General features: G+C 35.0%; 1 protein-coding gene across 3 annotated transcripts in view; it reads right to left on the bottom strand.

The window, feature by feature from the left end:
• Positions 1-7,360: 7,360 nt before the first annotated feature.
• LOC106055576 (RNA-binding protein 24-B-like) overlaps positions 7,361-18,789 on the bottom strand; it is a 109,244-nt gene continuing 97,815 nt past the window's right edge. For all 3 annotated transcript variants that reach the window (XM_056015003.1, XM_013211878.2, XM_013211879.2), the window contains exons 6-7: positions 15,735-15,847; positions 7,361-14,578 (exon numbers count right to left, since the gene is read on the bottom strand). In XM_056015003.1, the coding sequence (XP_055870978.1) occupies positions 14,340-14,578; positions 15,735-15,847 (352 nt within the window). In that variant the 3' untranslated portion in view covers positions 7,361-14,339. The remainder of the gene's footprint in view (positions 14,579-15,734; positions 15,848-18,789) is intronic.

Here is an 18,789-nt window from a genome sequence, read left to right as displayed (position 1 = left end):
ATAGGTCGCAACTTGCACCCCCCTGCAAAAAAATCCTACGGGTGCCCCTGGGCCTATTCGATTTTTAACGAAATAACTTTATATAAACTTTAACAGAGTTCTTTTAAAACAAACTTGAATGTAATGGATGTGGCAAAATATGTAGGTCACAGCTGGGGCTGCGTAGCCACGGGAAATACTGCATTCCTCATTGATCTCCGAACTCGAAGACGAGCCTTATTTTTTGTTATTATAATTATAATTAGATTCAAGTTTGTTTTAAAAGAACTGTTAAAGTTTATTTAAAGTTATTTCATTATATATATATATATATAACCGCTTGACATCAATCAATGACGTTAAAATGTATAAGTATACTCGTAGAGAACAAGGAGGCTATGTAAATATAAGTGATGCTACAGTTACTAAGCATAAACTAGAGAACGAAATCAAGATAAGTAACTCATTTTTTTTTTTCAAATTCACTTCTCAGGTTCGTGTAAAAGCCTGCTTAGAAACGTCTTCAGTCGTTCCCAAAATTTCTGGTGAAATCTCTAGTGCTTCCTTTCATTGTTAAGGTGAAGCCTATATTTCACATTTCATTGTCTTGCCTTTGTTATTTCCCCTGCCTGCCTATTTCTATTTATCTTAGTTTTACGGTGAAGACTTAAGCCAACACTCTGTTAACAATTACTCGCTGTTGTTATTGTTAGCAAAAAATGACAACAAAGACTTTTCCCCACCTGACATGCTGTCAGAACCACACACCGTTTTCTTGACTTATAATCTTGTGATTTACTTGTTTTCGGAGAAAGTTTGAGAGTAGAACACGGTATATCCATTTTATGCTTACTAAGGGGTTTTTTTCGGCTTAGAGAGTAGCATTAACCCTAACCCTAACCCATAACATTAACAGTAGCAAGTAGAATATTATGCGTAGAGAACTCAAAGCTTGTTGTTCATTTTGTTTCACAATTGTAGTTTTGTGGTATATTAGTCAATCCAGTTAAAAGTATAAGATGATAGATAAGGCTAATCATAAAAATGCCCTGAGTTGTAGAGAATTACCTTTTATCACCGGGCATGATAAGAACTGGGCCTTAGGTAGAAATAATTAAGAACGCTTTAGATCAGATGAACATCCCATCAACAATGTAGAACAAATTTAAAATTAATGTCACCCTAAAGCAGTGGCGTAGCTAGAGTATATGATGCCTGGTGCGGTACCTCAAATATTGTTAATTAAAAAAAATCACGTTTACATAAACATACTACAAATGAATTTTACGCTGGCAAAAGTATCAATAATTGTATCGAAATCCATTTGTTTCCACCAGCTCTTGTTCAATGGACAAAATGGCCAAATTAGTGAGTCGTAAATTTGTCATCGTTGATCGCAAGTAATTCTTTATCAGTTTAAGTTTGGAAAAACTTCTCTCGCATGTAGCAACGCTTACCGGAATAGTCAAAAATATGCGAATCATGATGAAGATATTCGGGACATCAAGCTGATATTTTTTTTATAAATTTCAAGAGCTCAACAGGTCCTTGTTTTGGAATTGCGGAGGCTTCTGATGAAACTGTGACAAAACCGTTGAAGCCTCTTTCGCTCCAGCAGAAATTTGTTTTTATCAATGTCGCTAGGAGTACTATCGAGATTGATTTCGACCTGAGAATTTAATAGCTAGGACGATATTCGGAACTGAATCATCTAGCTGATATTTATTTATAAAATTCAAGAGCTCAACAGGTCTTTGTTTTGGAAATTCGGAGGCTTCTGATGAAACTGTGACAAACCGTTGAAGCCTCTTTAGCCCCAGCAGAAATTCGTTTTTATCAATGTCTCTAGGAGTACTATCGAGATTGATTTCGACCTGAGGATTTAATAGCTGGGAAGGCGACAAAAATTCATATCTATCTGCTACATTATGAAATTGCTCGAATCGGGTGATTATTTCTTGAACAATCCTGTCCAAGGTAGAATAAATTTCCCTTCGTAGCTCTGTGTGTAAGTACAGAGTCGTCACTTTCTCACCAGGCATCTTTTTCTTATAACCCATACGTTTTTGAGGTTCTGTACTGATTCTCAGATCTGAACACACGCTTTCGGCAAAGGTAATGCTGGCTTCAGCGATGTCCTCTCGATTATTACTTAAAAATGTCTCTAATATTTTTAGTTTGAGTGAGCAGTCTCGAATAGACAATCCTTCTTTTTGAAGGTAGAATTGCGCATCATAAATTTCAGTTAATACAGGAGCCCAAAATCCAAGATAGGTGACAAAATTAAAAGACTGAATAGCAACCAATAATCCACCTGCTTCATATCTAGTCGATGAATTTTCATCTCTGCTAGTTAATGTCTCCAGAGTTTGAGCAGGCAATGAATAGTGACTTCTAGAATACGTTTTTGGACACCGTAGTTTCGACCTTTCATGACCGCAGCATTATCATAGCCTTGACCCCTGCAGTCCATTATGTCTAAGCCATCCGGACGCAGTTTCTCTAGAATCATCTCAGCGATTCAAGCAGCATGCTTGTCCTTTGTGTCGATGAAGTCAACAAAAGACTCACCCCGTCATGATCCATGACAACGCACCGTAAAATTTGGGAAGTTTGATCCAGCTTTAAGATGTCAGGTGTACTGTCAAAAATAATAGAGAAATATTTGGCTTGTTTTACTTGCTGTATGATTTGTTTTTTTTTAGCGTGATCCCCCAATTTTGTATTAAATTCATTTTGTATTTTTGGAGACATGTATGTATTCGGTCCGAACAAAGCTTAGTTCGAAGCACATGCTCCCTGAAGAGTGGATCGTACGTTGATAGTAATTTTACTAACTCTCCAGGTTTTCGTCTCTTGTATAATCAAATCTTGGGCCTTGTCCATATTGTTTCCTACTCACAGGCGAACTCCAAGCAAGCGATGACTGAATGTGAGCTCTGCTGGTCTCATGTTTTTCTATTTTCGAGGATAACCTCCACCACTCATTGAATCCATCTTTGGATTTAAATGAAAATGATGAAATCTTAACAAACGTGGCCCCTTTACATTTAAGGAGGGAGAGGGCGGTACTTACGGCCTACGAGCGCTACAAAAGGGGCGACTCTAGGCTACCCACCTCAATCTTAGTGCAACAGTGGAGAGAGAGGAACCGCATAAAAATGCGATCGTTCCTCCACATTGCGGCCAATTTGTCAAAATCATCTGGGCTCTCCACTGATAGAATTCCTATTAGAAGAATTAATACTTGCCCTCCGTGGAGGAGATTTCCGGCCCCACAAATAAACATGTCCCTTATAGGACAACAGGGAGCCACCAAGAGGCGATTAACACCTGCCATACTCCAAAACTTGGCATCAGCTACACTAAAGTCCTACCCATCAGATGCCATTTTCTGCTATACCGATGGGTCGGTAAGAAGGGACCCCGATAGATCTGGGTATGGGGCCCTTATAGACTACACAGACCGGACAGAACCAGAGATGCCGATTTCTCCGTCTGAGCTTAAAAGGGTTTTGAGGCGCCAGCCAGACTAGTCAGTCTTGAGCACTGTTCATCATTAACTAGTTAGTTAAAAAAAACTCGTAGAAAACAAAGGTTAGCTAATTTTAAAAAATTGACATTACAATAGAATTATTTCCAAAATTAAACTATTAAGAATCATAAAGAAATGAATAAACTAAGACAATTGTTTAGAGCTAGAGTTTAGAAATATATTTGTAAACTCAATATCTAGATTAAACCAATGGACTAAACAATGAAGTAAAAAAAAGTTGGCCTATCTTCTTCTTCTTCTTTATATTACAGAGCATCGATCAGTGTAGTAACAGCATGTACCGTGTGTCCGAAATAAATCTAGTAAATTAGATTCAAACTGTTCTACAGCTTACATTGTATTGAAGAAATAGTCAAGGAGATGAAACAAAATAGCGACATAACTAGTCTATAAATCGTTAGTTCATGTTTAAAATACAGTAGTTCATGTTTGCTCGTGTCCATACAATTAGTCTTTTTTACTGAAACGCTGAGGGAAATAGGAAATTAATACACACTGGGGGAATTTTGGTGCCCCTGTCCACTTGGTGCCCTGTGCGGCCCGCACCACCCGCACATTGGTAGCTACGCCACTGCCCTAAAGACAGTAAAGTTCCCCTTTAAGACCTTGCAATCTATAGGGCAGACGATCAAGTTGATGTTTCTTTGGCCAACGGTTAACGAACAGGGTGTCATGCGACCAGCACAAAGACCACCTGTTTTTTTTTTTCACCAACTAAAGTCAGGTACCCATTAGAGTTGGGTGGACTCAGGGGCGCCCTGAAATTCCCGAAATTCAAAATCCCACTCTTCACCTATATTTGAGCATAGGACCACTCAGTAAGTTCGCCCCTTATTCTAAAGACTGCGATATGAAAATGCGCAGAGTGGGTGTCAATTTTTTTATAGACTTCTAAAACAAGGCCTCCTCGACTATAACTGTTTTGGGGCGTCTCGAAAATTCCGAAATTCCACACCGAGATTCAAACCCGTGACACTGGAAGCCAAGCACTTTACCGCTCAGCCGACACGCACCCTATAGCTACACGTGAAGAAATTAATAGGAAAAAAAATGTATTTTTATATTTCGATTGTTTGTTACGGTATTTCGTTTCGTCATTTTATCTTCAGCCGACGAATTAGCAAATATTTTAATCATGTATCTCTGTGTGTAGTGAGTAAAGGTTAATGTAGACAAACGACTTTGTACTTTTATAAGTCAACAATCTGATGAGCAAAATGGAGATACTCCTACTGCTCACTACAGCGAAGAGAAGAAATCTGGTTCGGTTATAGTGTGAGAAACGACTCCCTGTACACAAAAGTTTCTCCTTTAAGGTACAATGTAGGGAGCACGGAATAAGGGTCGACAGATGTCTGGACCACTGGACAGAATGGACTGGTCTCTCTTTTGAAATTAAACTAAGGACAGCTGCTAAGTGGAACGATTTTAATACGCTTGCTGTCGAAGCACCACTTCGATGTAAATTAAGTGATAGATGATGATGAAAAAAATTCTAAAATACAATTTTTTTTTCTTTAAATTTTTTTTTTCTTTAAAGTTTTTTTTTTCTTACTGCGAACTTCCATACCATTCAGTCGGCCATCATTACAACATGGTTTCTTTGAGAAATCTTTGAATAATTAAAACACAAAATTCAAGGAGTTGAAGACATTTGATATAGAAAGGTGGAGGAAGTGAATCAAGATAGGTAAACTTTGACATTGATATCTTGTGTCTCAAATTACATAAAATGCTAAACCGTAACTAACACATACACAAAAAAAATAGGCCTACGCACAAAGACAATGGGACATTTCTTTTTCCATTTACTAGGACAAATTTTTACAAATACTACTTCCTCCCTAGTGGCATGGGATGAGTTGCCTGAAAAAAAAAACACGAAGAAAACCAATGGCTTAGTTTAATCTTTAATTAACACGCAGAGCTAAATTAACACAAGGATCCTCATAGAATGTAATTAGTTTATCTTATTTTAAAAAATAAAAGTCTATAATTTAAAAGATAAGTTGAACTCCATTTTCCGCCAATAGTCACAAAGAGAGACGAATTTCAAGAACTATCGATGACATTTATGTTTGGTCAACCCTTGACCTTCACTTGTAGTTCGACGGATGGGAACGATCCTCGCTGCTGCTGAAGGGGGTCCAGGAACATCGGTGTCAGATGAAAACAATTCCTGGTTCCAAGGCTTGGACCTTTGGTATCATTCCATGATAGCGAGCATTGATCCCTTAAGGATCCAATATGATGTATTTATTTCTTTGACTTTCCCCTCCTCCGATGGGACCTTTTTGTGTAAAGGGTCTACCTGTACCCGCAATATGTCACTCCCAAACATTGGCGAGTTGAACGAGGGAGGTTAGAAGGGTAGATGTCATAAACAATGAGGAGAAAGAAAGAGTGGTGGGGGAGGGGGAACTCAGGAAAGAAAGGGAGGGAGGGAGAGAGAGAAGAGAAAAACTGTTACTTTGAACTGTATAAGTAACCCTCACTTTCAAATGATCTCCTCATCACAAGTCAGTTTTCTGTTTAACTAGATTGATTATTTAGGAAAAAAATTGAAACATATGAGAAAGAAAACGAATATTAATATTGTAATGTTACTTGACGCTACATGAAATTGATATTTTGAATGATATCAGATTAAATAAACACTTGTGTAACGGCTAACTGTTACACTAAGAAGTATTTACTAGTAAGAGATTTTATTTTAGGACAGTTGTTTTGATAAACATGATAAATTAAGCTTACAATTCTATATTCCAGTGCTGTTGGTGTAAGAGTTTTGAATTAATGAGTGAGAGAGAGAAACATAGATAGAGTTCTACAAGTGCACTCATGATGCAGATAAAGCTGGACTTTTTTTTTCCGCGTGATAACACTTTTTTTTTTAATTAATAAATTAAAACAAAATTTAATTATTACTTGTCATTTATAAATCATGAAAACCAATCCCGAGATGTCATTATCAGTGTGTAGACTTTTAATTTCTATGAATTTATTTACTCTTGCATCATTCCAATTTTGTATTCATGTCTTTTGATGCAGTTGGCAATAAGGCCAGCCAACAAATTCTGATTATCGGTACCCACACTTTTTACACCTAACCAATTAACGCACTCAGAGGTGTTAAAGTAGATGTTTTCTGTAAGGATGGCTGCCTGGTCCCTGAAAGGACTGTAGTCACAATAGTCCAGAGGGTGAACATTGCCCGTCGTCATCCCCTGCTGAGAATTTGAACTAGGACCAAGGTTAGATTCACGACAATGCATCAAGTACATCCGCCCAAGGCTTCAGCCTGAAAGGGGGCACCCAATAAACTAAAAAATTCAAAAGCCTTTTAAATATGCATACTCTACTAAATATGAAAAAAAAAAAAACAGACACGAGATTAAATCTACAAGTATTCTAAAGTGTCATTACTCTAGCATTAATTAAGGTCATTTTCATTAAAGTCTTCTAATGATGGGTAAGGGCCTATAAAAAAAAAATATAGTTCAGTACACTAACTTATATCTGGGACTGACTGGGGCATATATAATCTTCATTAATAAAGGAACACCAAGTAACTAAACAACAAAAGTAATACGTCTGGTTCAATTAAGACCAAGTGTAGCCTACATGTTACAACCGGAAGTCATCGGGAGAAGACTCGGTGTGGCTCAGCAGAGGTAGCAAAGAAGGATTTTACGAGTTCTGAGAAGAGGCTTCATACATAGATGGAGACAGCTTGCTGCCCAATACGCTGAAGGAGGATCTAAGTAAGTACTTAATAATTGTTACATATATACAACACAATAGATAACACGGAAACCCGTCAGGTGTGAGAAATAATCTTTATTTGTAGGGTGATTTCATAATGAGAGGCATGATCAGAGAATAAATATTACAAGAACAACAAAAAGAAAATAACATTTTTTCCCTCTAAGATCTTGACATGAAATCAAAATATGGAAAAAAAAAAAACTATTTTGAGCTAAACAGTCTGCAACTTTAAATTAATATAGAAATAAAAAGGGATTATCGTAATGATTAGTTTTCCAAAGTGATGGATAAGTCATTTTACAAGAATTAGGCAAGGGAATTAACCCATTTTTTTCTAGAAGTTAAATATAGCCGAGACATGGTAGCTCAGTAGAAAAGTACATAAAACAAAAACATAAAAGAAAAATACAGTCACTTGATGCTTTAGGTATATGAACATAAATATATATAATTTTTTTTTCTTTTCAGGGAATGAGCTAAAAGACGAATTAGTTGAAGTACGTGGTTGGACGACAATAACAGGAAACAAAAAATTGACCGAGTGGCACGGTGTTACAAAATAATGGCGCAAGGTAGGTGATATGATACGGGTCGTCTGCATGTAGATCTAGATCTGAAGACGATCCTAGAGATCACTCAACTATCTCTAAATATTACTTCACTCAATGTTCAAGCTGTTGCTGCTTTAAGCCTTTCTGGATAAAATGTGCACGCACGTCTTAAAAACGCATAGATCTAAGTTTTAGAGTCTAGCCTAGTCACAGCCTAGGCCCTAGTGACTAGTCTAGTGGTATAGCCTACTAATTAATACTATACTGGTATCGCTTGCCTTTTTAACTGCATTCTTCTCGAAATAATCAAGAAACACTAACTATAATACTATTTCAATTCCAGACGAGCATTCACTATCTTACTATTAAACATTTCCAAACCAACATTACTTCTACTTCTTTCTATATATTAAATATATATATAAATTATATTCCGCAGTATATCTTTGTATTCTAAATGTGTATGACGGAACATTCATGTGTACGTATCCATTAAACTACTAGACCTACACTATTAGCTGTATTATGTCATGTTGTGCAAATGCAAGAACAAAGTTGCCCTCGTCTGAAAACCGTCTAGAAAGGCAAAAGGAAACAGCCACGCTTCCCTGGTCAGACCGTGGCGTAAGTACAAAGTAGCGTGAAGACAGCAGCGCAACGTACGAAGTGCAATCAGCTATATCTCTATACCAATACCTTCAATAAATTTCTTCATCTACCTTCTGCATTCTTATGTTTAGTAAAGTCATATCAAAATACACATAAATAAATAAATAAAAAGGAAACATGTAATTTTAAATTTAGTAGGGACTAACTTATATATATTATAAATTAAACGATTTTAAAGAACTGGATACCAGGGATAATGATATGTTGACGGATGTTAGAAACACAGACATCTTATAATAATAATTTATTATGGAACAAGGCATTTATACATTGTCAAAAAAAAAAGATTTTAACAACGATGTGCTGTACGACGTTGGATATAAGTAATGGTGCATTCTTGTGGGACGGATTTGTGGGGTCTAATTGTTGAAGATGACATCTTGGATATTTGAGTAAGTTGATGATGCCAGAATATGGAATTAGGATAGAAGGCTCTGATATATTGCTAGGCGAGAGAGGTGATGGGCAGGGCTGTTTGGACTTGATATAAGGGCATGAATGTGGGTCAGGGGGAGGGGGCGTTAGGACATGGTGCAAGGAAATGCTGCTGCGACATGATATTAGAAACTGGCTGTGGGACATGATATGATATCATATTGGGAAACTGGCTGTGGGACATGGTATGATATCATATTGGCAAAGTCACTATGGATAAACTTGTGGTGCATGATAATTGGGACAGTCATTTTGGGATAAAAATGCGGTGCATGACTTTGGGACAGTCAGTTTGGGATAAAGTTGTGGTGCATGATATTAGGACAGTCAGTTGGGATAAAGTTGTGGTGCATGATAATTGGGACAGTCAGTTGGTACAAAGTTGTGGTGCATGAAATTGAGACAGTCACTTGGGGTAAAGTTGCAGTGCATTGATACTGGGACAGCCAGTTTGGATTAAGTTGTGGGACATAAAGTTGGATCAAAAGATGCTGGGACAAAATTCTGAACAAAAAAAAACTGGGGCAAGAAAAATGCAACACACTAATATGAATTTATCAACGGACATAAATATGGGTACATAAATGTTATATTTATATATATATATAAATTTTAGAGGATGTAATGAGCCTAATAATATTATATGATACAGTGCAAATGAAAGTGCCTTGGGGGGAAATTATAAATATGATTATGCATTGAAATAAACAAAAAAAAAATTTCATTTGATGAACCAGCAGACACCTACATCTCTACATAATAGTAAGGACATCCATTTGATCACATTCAGAAAGTGTTGCTGTTTTTTTCTCTTAGACCAAAAAAAAAGGGATCAATCTTTCAAAACAAAGAACTATCTTTTCATTAGCTAACTCAAACAAATTGAAAACATTGTCACATGACTCAACCATACCCAAACGTTTTCCCCACAGTTACAATGCTTCCAAACAACTTAAGTTGTATATAACATAACAACTAGGAAAGTAAAATGGTAGACACATAGTCTAGAAAATTAGCTTGCTCACTTGCACAATTCACATAATAGAAGCATTAATAATAAAAATAATATATTTATATCTACATATATATGCATATATATCATAATATAATAAGATAACTATATTCAAAGAAATAAAAATAATCGAACTGCTTTTAAATTTATTTTTTTTTAAACTTAAAAAAAAATATTTAAAAAACTTTTTTTCTGAGTCAGTACACTTGAATATAATATGTTCATTGTTTTTGACCCATTACAGGAGCACATTGCCTTGTTAACAAAGTCAAACAAGAAGGTACTTAGCGACTAATGCCATCAGGTTGAAACCTAGTGAACAAAGTCAATACATATTGCTCCTATAGAACTGAGCTTTGCATTGTGATCATGTGAGGGGCCATACGGCCCTATTAAAAGTCAAAATCAATGCAACAATGCAATGAATACAAATGCAATGAATACAATGAATTCAAGGACAAGAAGAAATTTCTTTTTCAATCCCAAATATAAATGACAAAAAAATATATTTAAAAAAAAAATGCAGGATTTACAGTTTAAAATATTTGCAGCTCAAAAATTTAATAGCAAATCAGTAATTGAAATTTGTTTAAAATGATTGAAAAAATTGTTTTACATTTAATTTTTGTAAGTGTTGTAGGCAAAAATAAAATTAAAGGTCAGTTTTAGCTACTATAAGCAAAATCTTAATAAAATAAACTAAAAAAGTTGAAATGTTATTGTTATACAATGGGTAAAGAGATAGGTGCATAAAAAGAATTAAACATAGAGAAGAAACATTTATAAGAAAAGTATACAAAAAAAAAATAATGCATACAAAGCAGATAAAGTCATAGTCATCCTTTGCTTCTATAAGAGCATGGACGGACAATTCAATAATTCATTAAGATTTGTAATGAATATAATTGCACCTTTCTGCACACTTATGTTAGTCATTGAAATTTTTTTTTAAACAAATTAAAAATAATGATGAAAAAAAATTATTAGGTATTGTATTTAATTCTCATTCAATGAACACTGTTTAATGTAACAGGTAATAAACAAATACATTTTAAGTGGTTTCAAAAGTCTAACATTTAAACATACAGACACACTTGTAGTATGGTTAGTGTATAGTGCACTTGGTACAATGGAATTTTCAGTAAGTCATTTTATTTAAACTGCGGACTTAAGAAAGCCTTAAGATTAATAGAATAAATGAATGTCGTCTGTTCTTTCAGTTAAAACCAATGCACTTGTTCTAATATTGTGAAGTTCAGTGTTAAAAAAAAATAATTTAATTGTTTCATTTACTTGAAAGATAACATATGAATCCAACATTTTGATTCCTCATTTATTATGAAATATTTTAAAAGAAAAATTTAGCATAAAAAAATGACAGCTAACTGAACAACATTGAATTATAAAAACAATAAAAGAAACAAGAAGAAAAAATAAAATTAACATGATCCAAACAGAGTGGCACATATGTAATGTAGTATGGCTAAAAACTGTGTTATGAATAAGCCAATTCAATAGTGTAATATACAGAGACATCCATAGGTCTATACAACAGTCGAGTCAGGGGTGCCTCCTTTCAGCAGTGGACATTAGATTCTATATATAAGGCAAATTCAAGTATTAAAATCTATTTGAACAATTACATGGTTATGAACAGGATAAATAATAGTTTAAAAAAACAAAAAACAACAGACAATCATTGAAAGATATAATGGAAGGGCTATTTGTGAAGATAATAAATTAGTGGATGGAATAGAAAATAATACTTTTACTTTTGTTTCAAGCATAGAAAACTAGTTGCCCATTAGCATCTTACAATGAAATAGAAACAAAATAAATATGGGGGAAAAAACTTGTTCAGCATCTAGAATTGACAGTTTCATAATAAGAAAAATGACAGCATATCATGTAAGACAATTGAAAGAATATGCAGCTTGAAGTTGACGAAATAAACTATTTAGAGATGTGGCAATAAGATACAAAATCTGGCATAGCCTTTATAAAAGGATTCTTAAATTGTCTATTTAAGAAAATTAAAATAATTGTTAAGCCCACTATAGTTAGCAAATTTCCTTTCAATAAAAATCAACTTATTAAAATAATTATTAATACTGGTGAGATTATGTTAACAATAATAATAAGCTCTGATAAAAATGTGCATACCCTGACAATTGTCTTTAAAAAAAAACAGCAGTAGAACCTAGTCAGTTTGTTATGATCTATATAATAGTACAAATATTGTACAAAGGCTAATAAAATCAGACCCAGTAAACTGATTTGAAAAAAAAGGCTGCAAAACTAAAATGTTATTGTGGAAATTTTGCAATTATTAATCAAAACATATTAGCAAATATTTACAATTCTACTGAAGTTGAAAAGAGCTGTTTAAAAAAATATTTTATTTGAATTCATTTTAACAAAAGCTGTCATGTGTAAATCACCAATTATTTCAAGGCCATACCAAAAAAAACACAACATTATTAGCGTACAGAAGTAAGTAGGGATTGAGGACGGATCGATTCAAGCAAAGTACTGAGATAAGAGGCATGCTGAAAACTTACAGGCTATCCTAAAATTGTTCATAAACTTTTACTGTATGATAGTCGACAGAATTGTATTAATTTTTTAAAAATATGACATTAAATTTAATATAAAATAATGTGTTTGAATTAATTTTTTAAAAAGTCTTTACTTAAATATTAACTTGGATGAAAGAATCAGTTCAAAAAGCCCTGTTTATAAGAATGCAAAGTATTTGTTTTGAATGCACACAAAATATAATAAATATTTGTTTTTATAATTTAAAATCATCACATTTTAAATAAATAGTAATTAAGTTACTTATTATCTGGACAGCAGAATACATATTATATATAAATATGTCAGTATAAATATATATTAAAATCAGTGTAATAAATGTAGTTATTCATCACTGTAGTACATATCCAATCATGGAATAAATAATGTGTAATACAGTTTACACAGTTAATCTGGCAGCTTTACTAGCATGTCCAACCTAAAATAGGATTTGAAGTGCACATGTTTGAACTTTTAGGGAAAAGTTACAATGTGGCAAAAAGGAATCTAGCATTTTATCTAAATCTATTTCCTTTCCAACTTGATCTGGAGTATCAATACATTCCAAACAGTTTCACCAACAGTCATACTAGAACTAACATATTCATACACAAGCTTTACAAAATTACAATCTGCTTGGATTGACACAGGAGAAAGATCAAAGTGGCAGCAATCTTAAGTAAAAAAAACAACACATTTCACTGCCACCTTTGGAATCCATGTTCTTCAAAATATTGCAGTATTTTAGCTTTGTATTGCTTTATAAAATGCTGACTTTATCTTCAATCATTAACAATATATATATATATATTTTAAAATTTAGCTATTCAAAAAGACAAAGAAACAAAAGTGCAATATTGCCATTGTAAAATATGTTCTGCTCATGTAGATCCAACGTTTAACACAGATATCTATAGTTTCATGATACCAAATATGCATGTAATAATTATAGGCTAAATTATTTTAATATTTTCTGAAGACCACAAAGGGTGATAATTAAAGCTTCTATAAAACTGTAGATGTTTGTAGTTCACAATCTCTTTTCAAACAAAGATTTTCTTACATACAACTTCAAATAGGAATTTGATAGAAAGATAATTTTGAATTTACTATTCCAATTTAAGACAGATGTCATGCATAGTGAATATTAAAACTAATTTCTGTGATATCATTTTTAATTGGATGCATAATATTTATCTATATATCAGCATATCTTAAAAGAATTATATGAATGGTAAAGCCTCTTACACAAACAGATGAAAGGCTAGATATCTTAAACCAAGGGATTTAAAAATTATTCTTACTCTTAATTTTTGTTTAGTGTTGTTAAAAGAAATGGAAATGGCCATGCATCTTAAACATAAATTACTAAGCTGAATACTGAATATACTTGAATCATGGTATATGAATTGCACTTGTCACATTAGACTTAGAGATGTATGCAACTAGCTAATATCTCTGACATAGCAATAACAATTTCATTCAAAGCTAAATTTAATAATATTTTAAAATATATTTTGTATGAAAGTTTGTATAGTTATACAGTAATAATATTTATAACATGATGAATTATACATGAAATCTGAAATATTTTGCAAAGATGAAATGTAACATGATATACAGTTTTTTATGTGATAAAATCTAAGTATATATAGAAGCAGTCTCTCTGCATTTTTTTTTACAATTACCAGTACATTGTATAGGTCTCCCCAAGAACATGGCTTGCTCACATGACGTACTTAATTATCAGTTACATTGTTCTGCTTTACAATTCCAACGACTCTCTTACTTACTACTGGAGCCTCTCCTGGATCTGTGGAGTCTGGAACCCTGCAAAGTGTGTGGTGCTGGGGGCCAACTGTTGAGGCATGGCGTACGTGTACCCGGCAGGCATCCCTACACCATAACCCGCGGTCGTTGCAGCGGCGGATGTGTAAGGGCTGTATGCATCGTAGCCAGAGGCAGCAAACTGTGCTGCTGTGGCCGCAGTGTAAGCAGAGGCGTAGTCCAAGGCATACTGTGCAGGAGTACCTAAAGAGACAAGACCATAAATATATACATGACCTAAAATATATACATGACGATAGGTGGCAGAATGTCACAAACATAGTGAAGCATCTGGATCAAATGATATGAACTTTTCAGAAGACTATTACATTTAGTTATGCATAATTCTGCTTCATCGGTGTTTTGGTACAACTGTTTGGATCCAGTGGCGTAGCTAGAGTGGGGGATGGGGAGGGGCCAAATTTGAAAGTCCCCATCCCCCGGTCGGTCTCAACTTGAGGGGGCCCCCAAAAGAATGTCCTAATTATATTTTTTTAACATAAAATATTAAATATTGCGCCACTGCCATGTAATCTTGCTATTCACGTGGATTCAAAAATACTAGACAGGATTGATCTAAATGCACAGAAAGCATGACGTGAGGTGATATGAATTGAGATTTGTCCCCTATGCATTATCTCACCAATAAACAACGGTATTCATGATTATTTGTTGTTAATTTTACTTGTATACTGTATTAATTGGATTTTAGACATGTATTTATTGAGTAAATTATCTCCTGTCATGACGTCGAATGTCAAAATGCAGTGGCCCCTCAAGAGGTCAAGCCCTCCGGTCCCCCCAAATCACTAGCTACTCCATTGCCTGGATCATTAGCAACGCGGTGAGTCTAATCAATTTGACAAACATGTGGACTGCCTTTGAAAGTTTAGCCAATGCTGCAGGAGGCTCTATATCTTTATATATGTGTTTTTAGGTAGTATCACCTGTCTTAAGTTTAACCATTTAGTGATGAGAGAGCCTAGTATTTTCAAGTCCTGCACCCTCGTACACAAATTCGCAATAGTAGGCCTATTTATTTGAATCTACTTTGACGTTGTAACAATTTGTATTTTATCGAGATTTTACAGAGTTCTGAAAGAGTTTCAGGCATGCTGCAAACTTGCCAAAGTTTGAAACTACATAAAAGTATATCCATTGTGTCTGTAAAAAGTAAGCTAGTTTGTTTATTTTCTGTGTATTTGGTATATGTTATCGAAATGGTGAAAAGCTTAATGCATAGCGCTATCCGTATCAGAATGTAAGCGTATATGCTTGGCGTGCTAGCTCAGAAAAGGACAAATATGTGCGAATTCTGTAAGAAGGTAGATAATTAAGTTAGTGGATCTATTTCTCTCACCTGCAGGCGTTGGCGATAACGGGCTTGTTGCAGGCATCGTGGTCAACACGCTTGGAGCTGTTGCTGCTGCAGCTGTGAGGTATGAAGCTGGATATACGTACTGGGTGGGATAGCTGTGAATGATATTGAAATACCTTTTGAAACAAGAGGTTCGAAAAAAAATAATTGAAGAGGCTAGTTTAGTGATATTACAAATCAAGCGTTGCTGGCCTGGGAGCCCGCGGATTAATACTTTTCTCGAGGCTCGAAACGTCATCATAGCTGTGACGAGCCTCCACGTATATTTAAGCAGCTGTCCGAAAAAGAAAGGAATATGTCCATCACATACCGATAACAGAACTCACCCCCCCCCCCAAACCAAAAAAAAAAATAAATTCATGCATGGTATTCGGGATACAACTTTGTGAATAGAGTATAGTAGACAAAGGCCTATATAAGACACGCTTAAAATTTTTTTTTGACCAATGGTTAACTAGGTATTTATGTTGCTAGCACAAAAACAAACTGTTTTTGCACTTAATAAGAGTCAGGTAGGCTATATCAAGAATAAGTGAGAGGAATTTTAAACCCTAGAACTTTTGTTTTAATCATTCGCCTTACGAAACTTTCCTTGAGTTTCTGCGTGTGGACGAGAATATGTCTTCAGAATAAGGCTCAGGGTTCAACAGTTCTACGATTAAATGAGGCCTAAAAATTTGTTCCCGGACAATGTTCTGTGTTCTCATCCATTCATCTACACTTCCCAGTGTTCTAGCTTATTTCTGTACACTGTTTAGTACGAGATTTGAATATCAAGGCCGACACATCCTAACCGCTGGTCCGATGTTTTCAACTTCTGTACTCTGTCTTGTGGTCTAGATACTTCTGCAGCCTGTCTCGAAATGTAATCTTGTCTGTCCTTGAGTCTAAATGTAAGCTATCTCTTATTCTAGCTATCTTCAACTTTACTTTTAAAAACAAATTGGAAGTAATTAGTGGGGCCATTTCTAAAATATTTATGCTAATTATTTTACTGTTGTCAGAATGGAACAGACGCACGTGATGAGGGCTTATTAATAAAACATCACGACAATCTTCTCTTCATTCCTTTAACCTCTTCACTTTCTCCCTCCCCCCCTCTCTCTCCCCCTCATCACCCCCCACCCACCCAGTGAGGGGAAGGTGTGAAGAGAGAGAGACTGGTAAGTAGAACCGTTAAGACCCAACACGCAGTCGCACGCACGCACGCACACACACACAGGCGTGCAGAAAGCTCACTCGTCATTACCTATGCTTGATGTGTTCGCGTGTGTGTACGGTGGGCTTATGTTGAGAGCCTTGTGCATCTTGTGCCAATATTGCTCGTACACAAGCTCGTCTACACACATATAGTCAACCACACACTGATATACATAGACACACACACACGCATATTCACACAAGTACACATACTCAGATTTAAAAAAAAGCCTAACATCTTTTCAAGAGAAACGTTTAAAGAACTTTTTCAAACTTTTTTTTTTCAAACTTTTTTTTCAAACCATTATCATATCAAATTATATATCAAAATTTCATTAACGAGTAAAACAGATAACAGCTAGCTATCTTTTATTTTAATGGATAGTCGGGTGATTTCATTATTTGTCAACCTTTTTTAAAAGACGTATTTCTTCCTAGATAGAGACTTTTATATGACATATGGTTTATATAGTATATTACCAAACTAGAACGATAATACACGTACGAATTAGAATAATACGTAGTTTGTCTAGGAACCCTTGAAAACCATGTTTCTCTGGTGTCAGAAATGTCCCTTCTACTAATAATGATTCAGTGAAGAATAATATAAAGTAACAGCCGTGGTGCCCAAATGTTTTCGTGCTTGGGGCGTGGGGGAATGGGGGGGGGGGGGCATATAAATTTCCAAAGGTCGCATCACAGCTAAAAGAACATCGTCCAATAGAACTGAGCAGCTGTTTCTAGGTTGGCGCCGAGTAAATCGTCGGATGAGACCCGCGGGCCGTAGTTTGGTCATCACTGGATCTCAATGAATATCTTTAGAGTTTGAACAATGTGTTATCACTCAGGTCTATCGCGAAATCTAATGAGCCATTACAGGGCCGGCCTTAGGCATAGGCAAACAGGCTGCCGCCTGGTTTGCCTATCGCACAGGTCTCTACTATGATTTATAGTTTATTTAATAATGCTTAGATTTACTTATTAGATTACATATGTTAGAAGACCATTGCTTATTGTTCTTCTTTTTGTATTGAGCTGAAAAATCGGTTTATGATCTCTGTACGTATATATTTAAGAAGTTTAAAGAACGCTCTATTTGAACTTCACTTAATAGTTGTCTCAGATACAGATGTAGATATTTATTGCGTATTTTTTGGTATTAATTTTTGTTACTTTTTTCTATTTCAATTGAGGCCACAAAATTCACTTGACCTAGGGCCTCCAAATACCTATGTCCGGCCCTAGCCATGGTATGAATGTGTGTGTGTGTCCTGTTTTGTGAGCTAAACTGTTGTTTTTTTTTTTTTAATGAGAGCGAAATAAGGAAGATAATGTCATAGAGAAAGAGAGAGAGAGAAAGAAAAAGTGTCAGGGTGAGAGCGTGAGTGAGAGAGTCCGAATAAAAAGAGGCTATGACATCACGCCACTGTCTCACAAGCGAAAACTTCCCCAGTCACTTAATAAATCATGTGTCTGATTCTAGACATGAGTGGAGTCACTCTGATTTATTTACCTATATCATTGAGTCATTCAGTTCATCCTTCGCCTGATCAGGGAAACACTTAGGACACAGGAACAGAACGAGAGTTAATCGAAGAGATTCATTATAATGACAATTACATAGGCCTATATATAATCGCAGTAACACTGGCGGAGCTTCAAAGTACTAAGTATCTTGAGTAAATTTACTTTTATAAAGTAATAAAAATATGTGAATTGCAGAAAATTTAAATCTACTATTTCCACAATGTAGGCCTAAATGCAATGTACCTGGTTAAACACAATAATACTTTTCTTTACAAAGAGAGACTACTTCCTTTTACTTCGGTTTTTTTTT

Source organism: Biomphalaria glabrata, chromosome 17, assembly GCF_947242115.1.
Source record: "Biomphalaria glabrata chromosome 17, xgBioGlab47.1, whole genome shotgun sequence".
NCBI lineage: Eukaryota > Metazoa > Mollusca > Gastropoda > Planorbidae > Biomphalaria > Biomphalaria glabrata.
The sequence above is the reverse complement of the archived record's forward strand: the minus strand, read 5'-3'. Positions and strand labels throughout refer to the sequence as shown.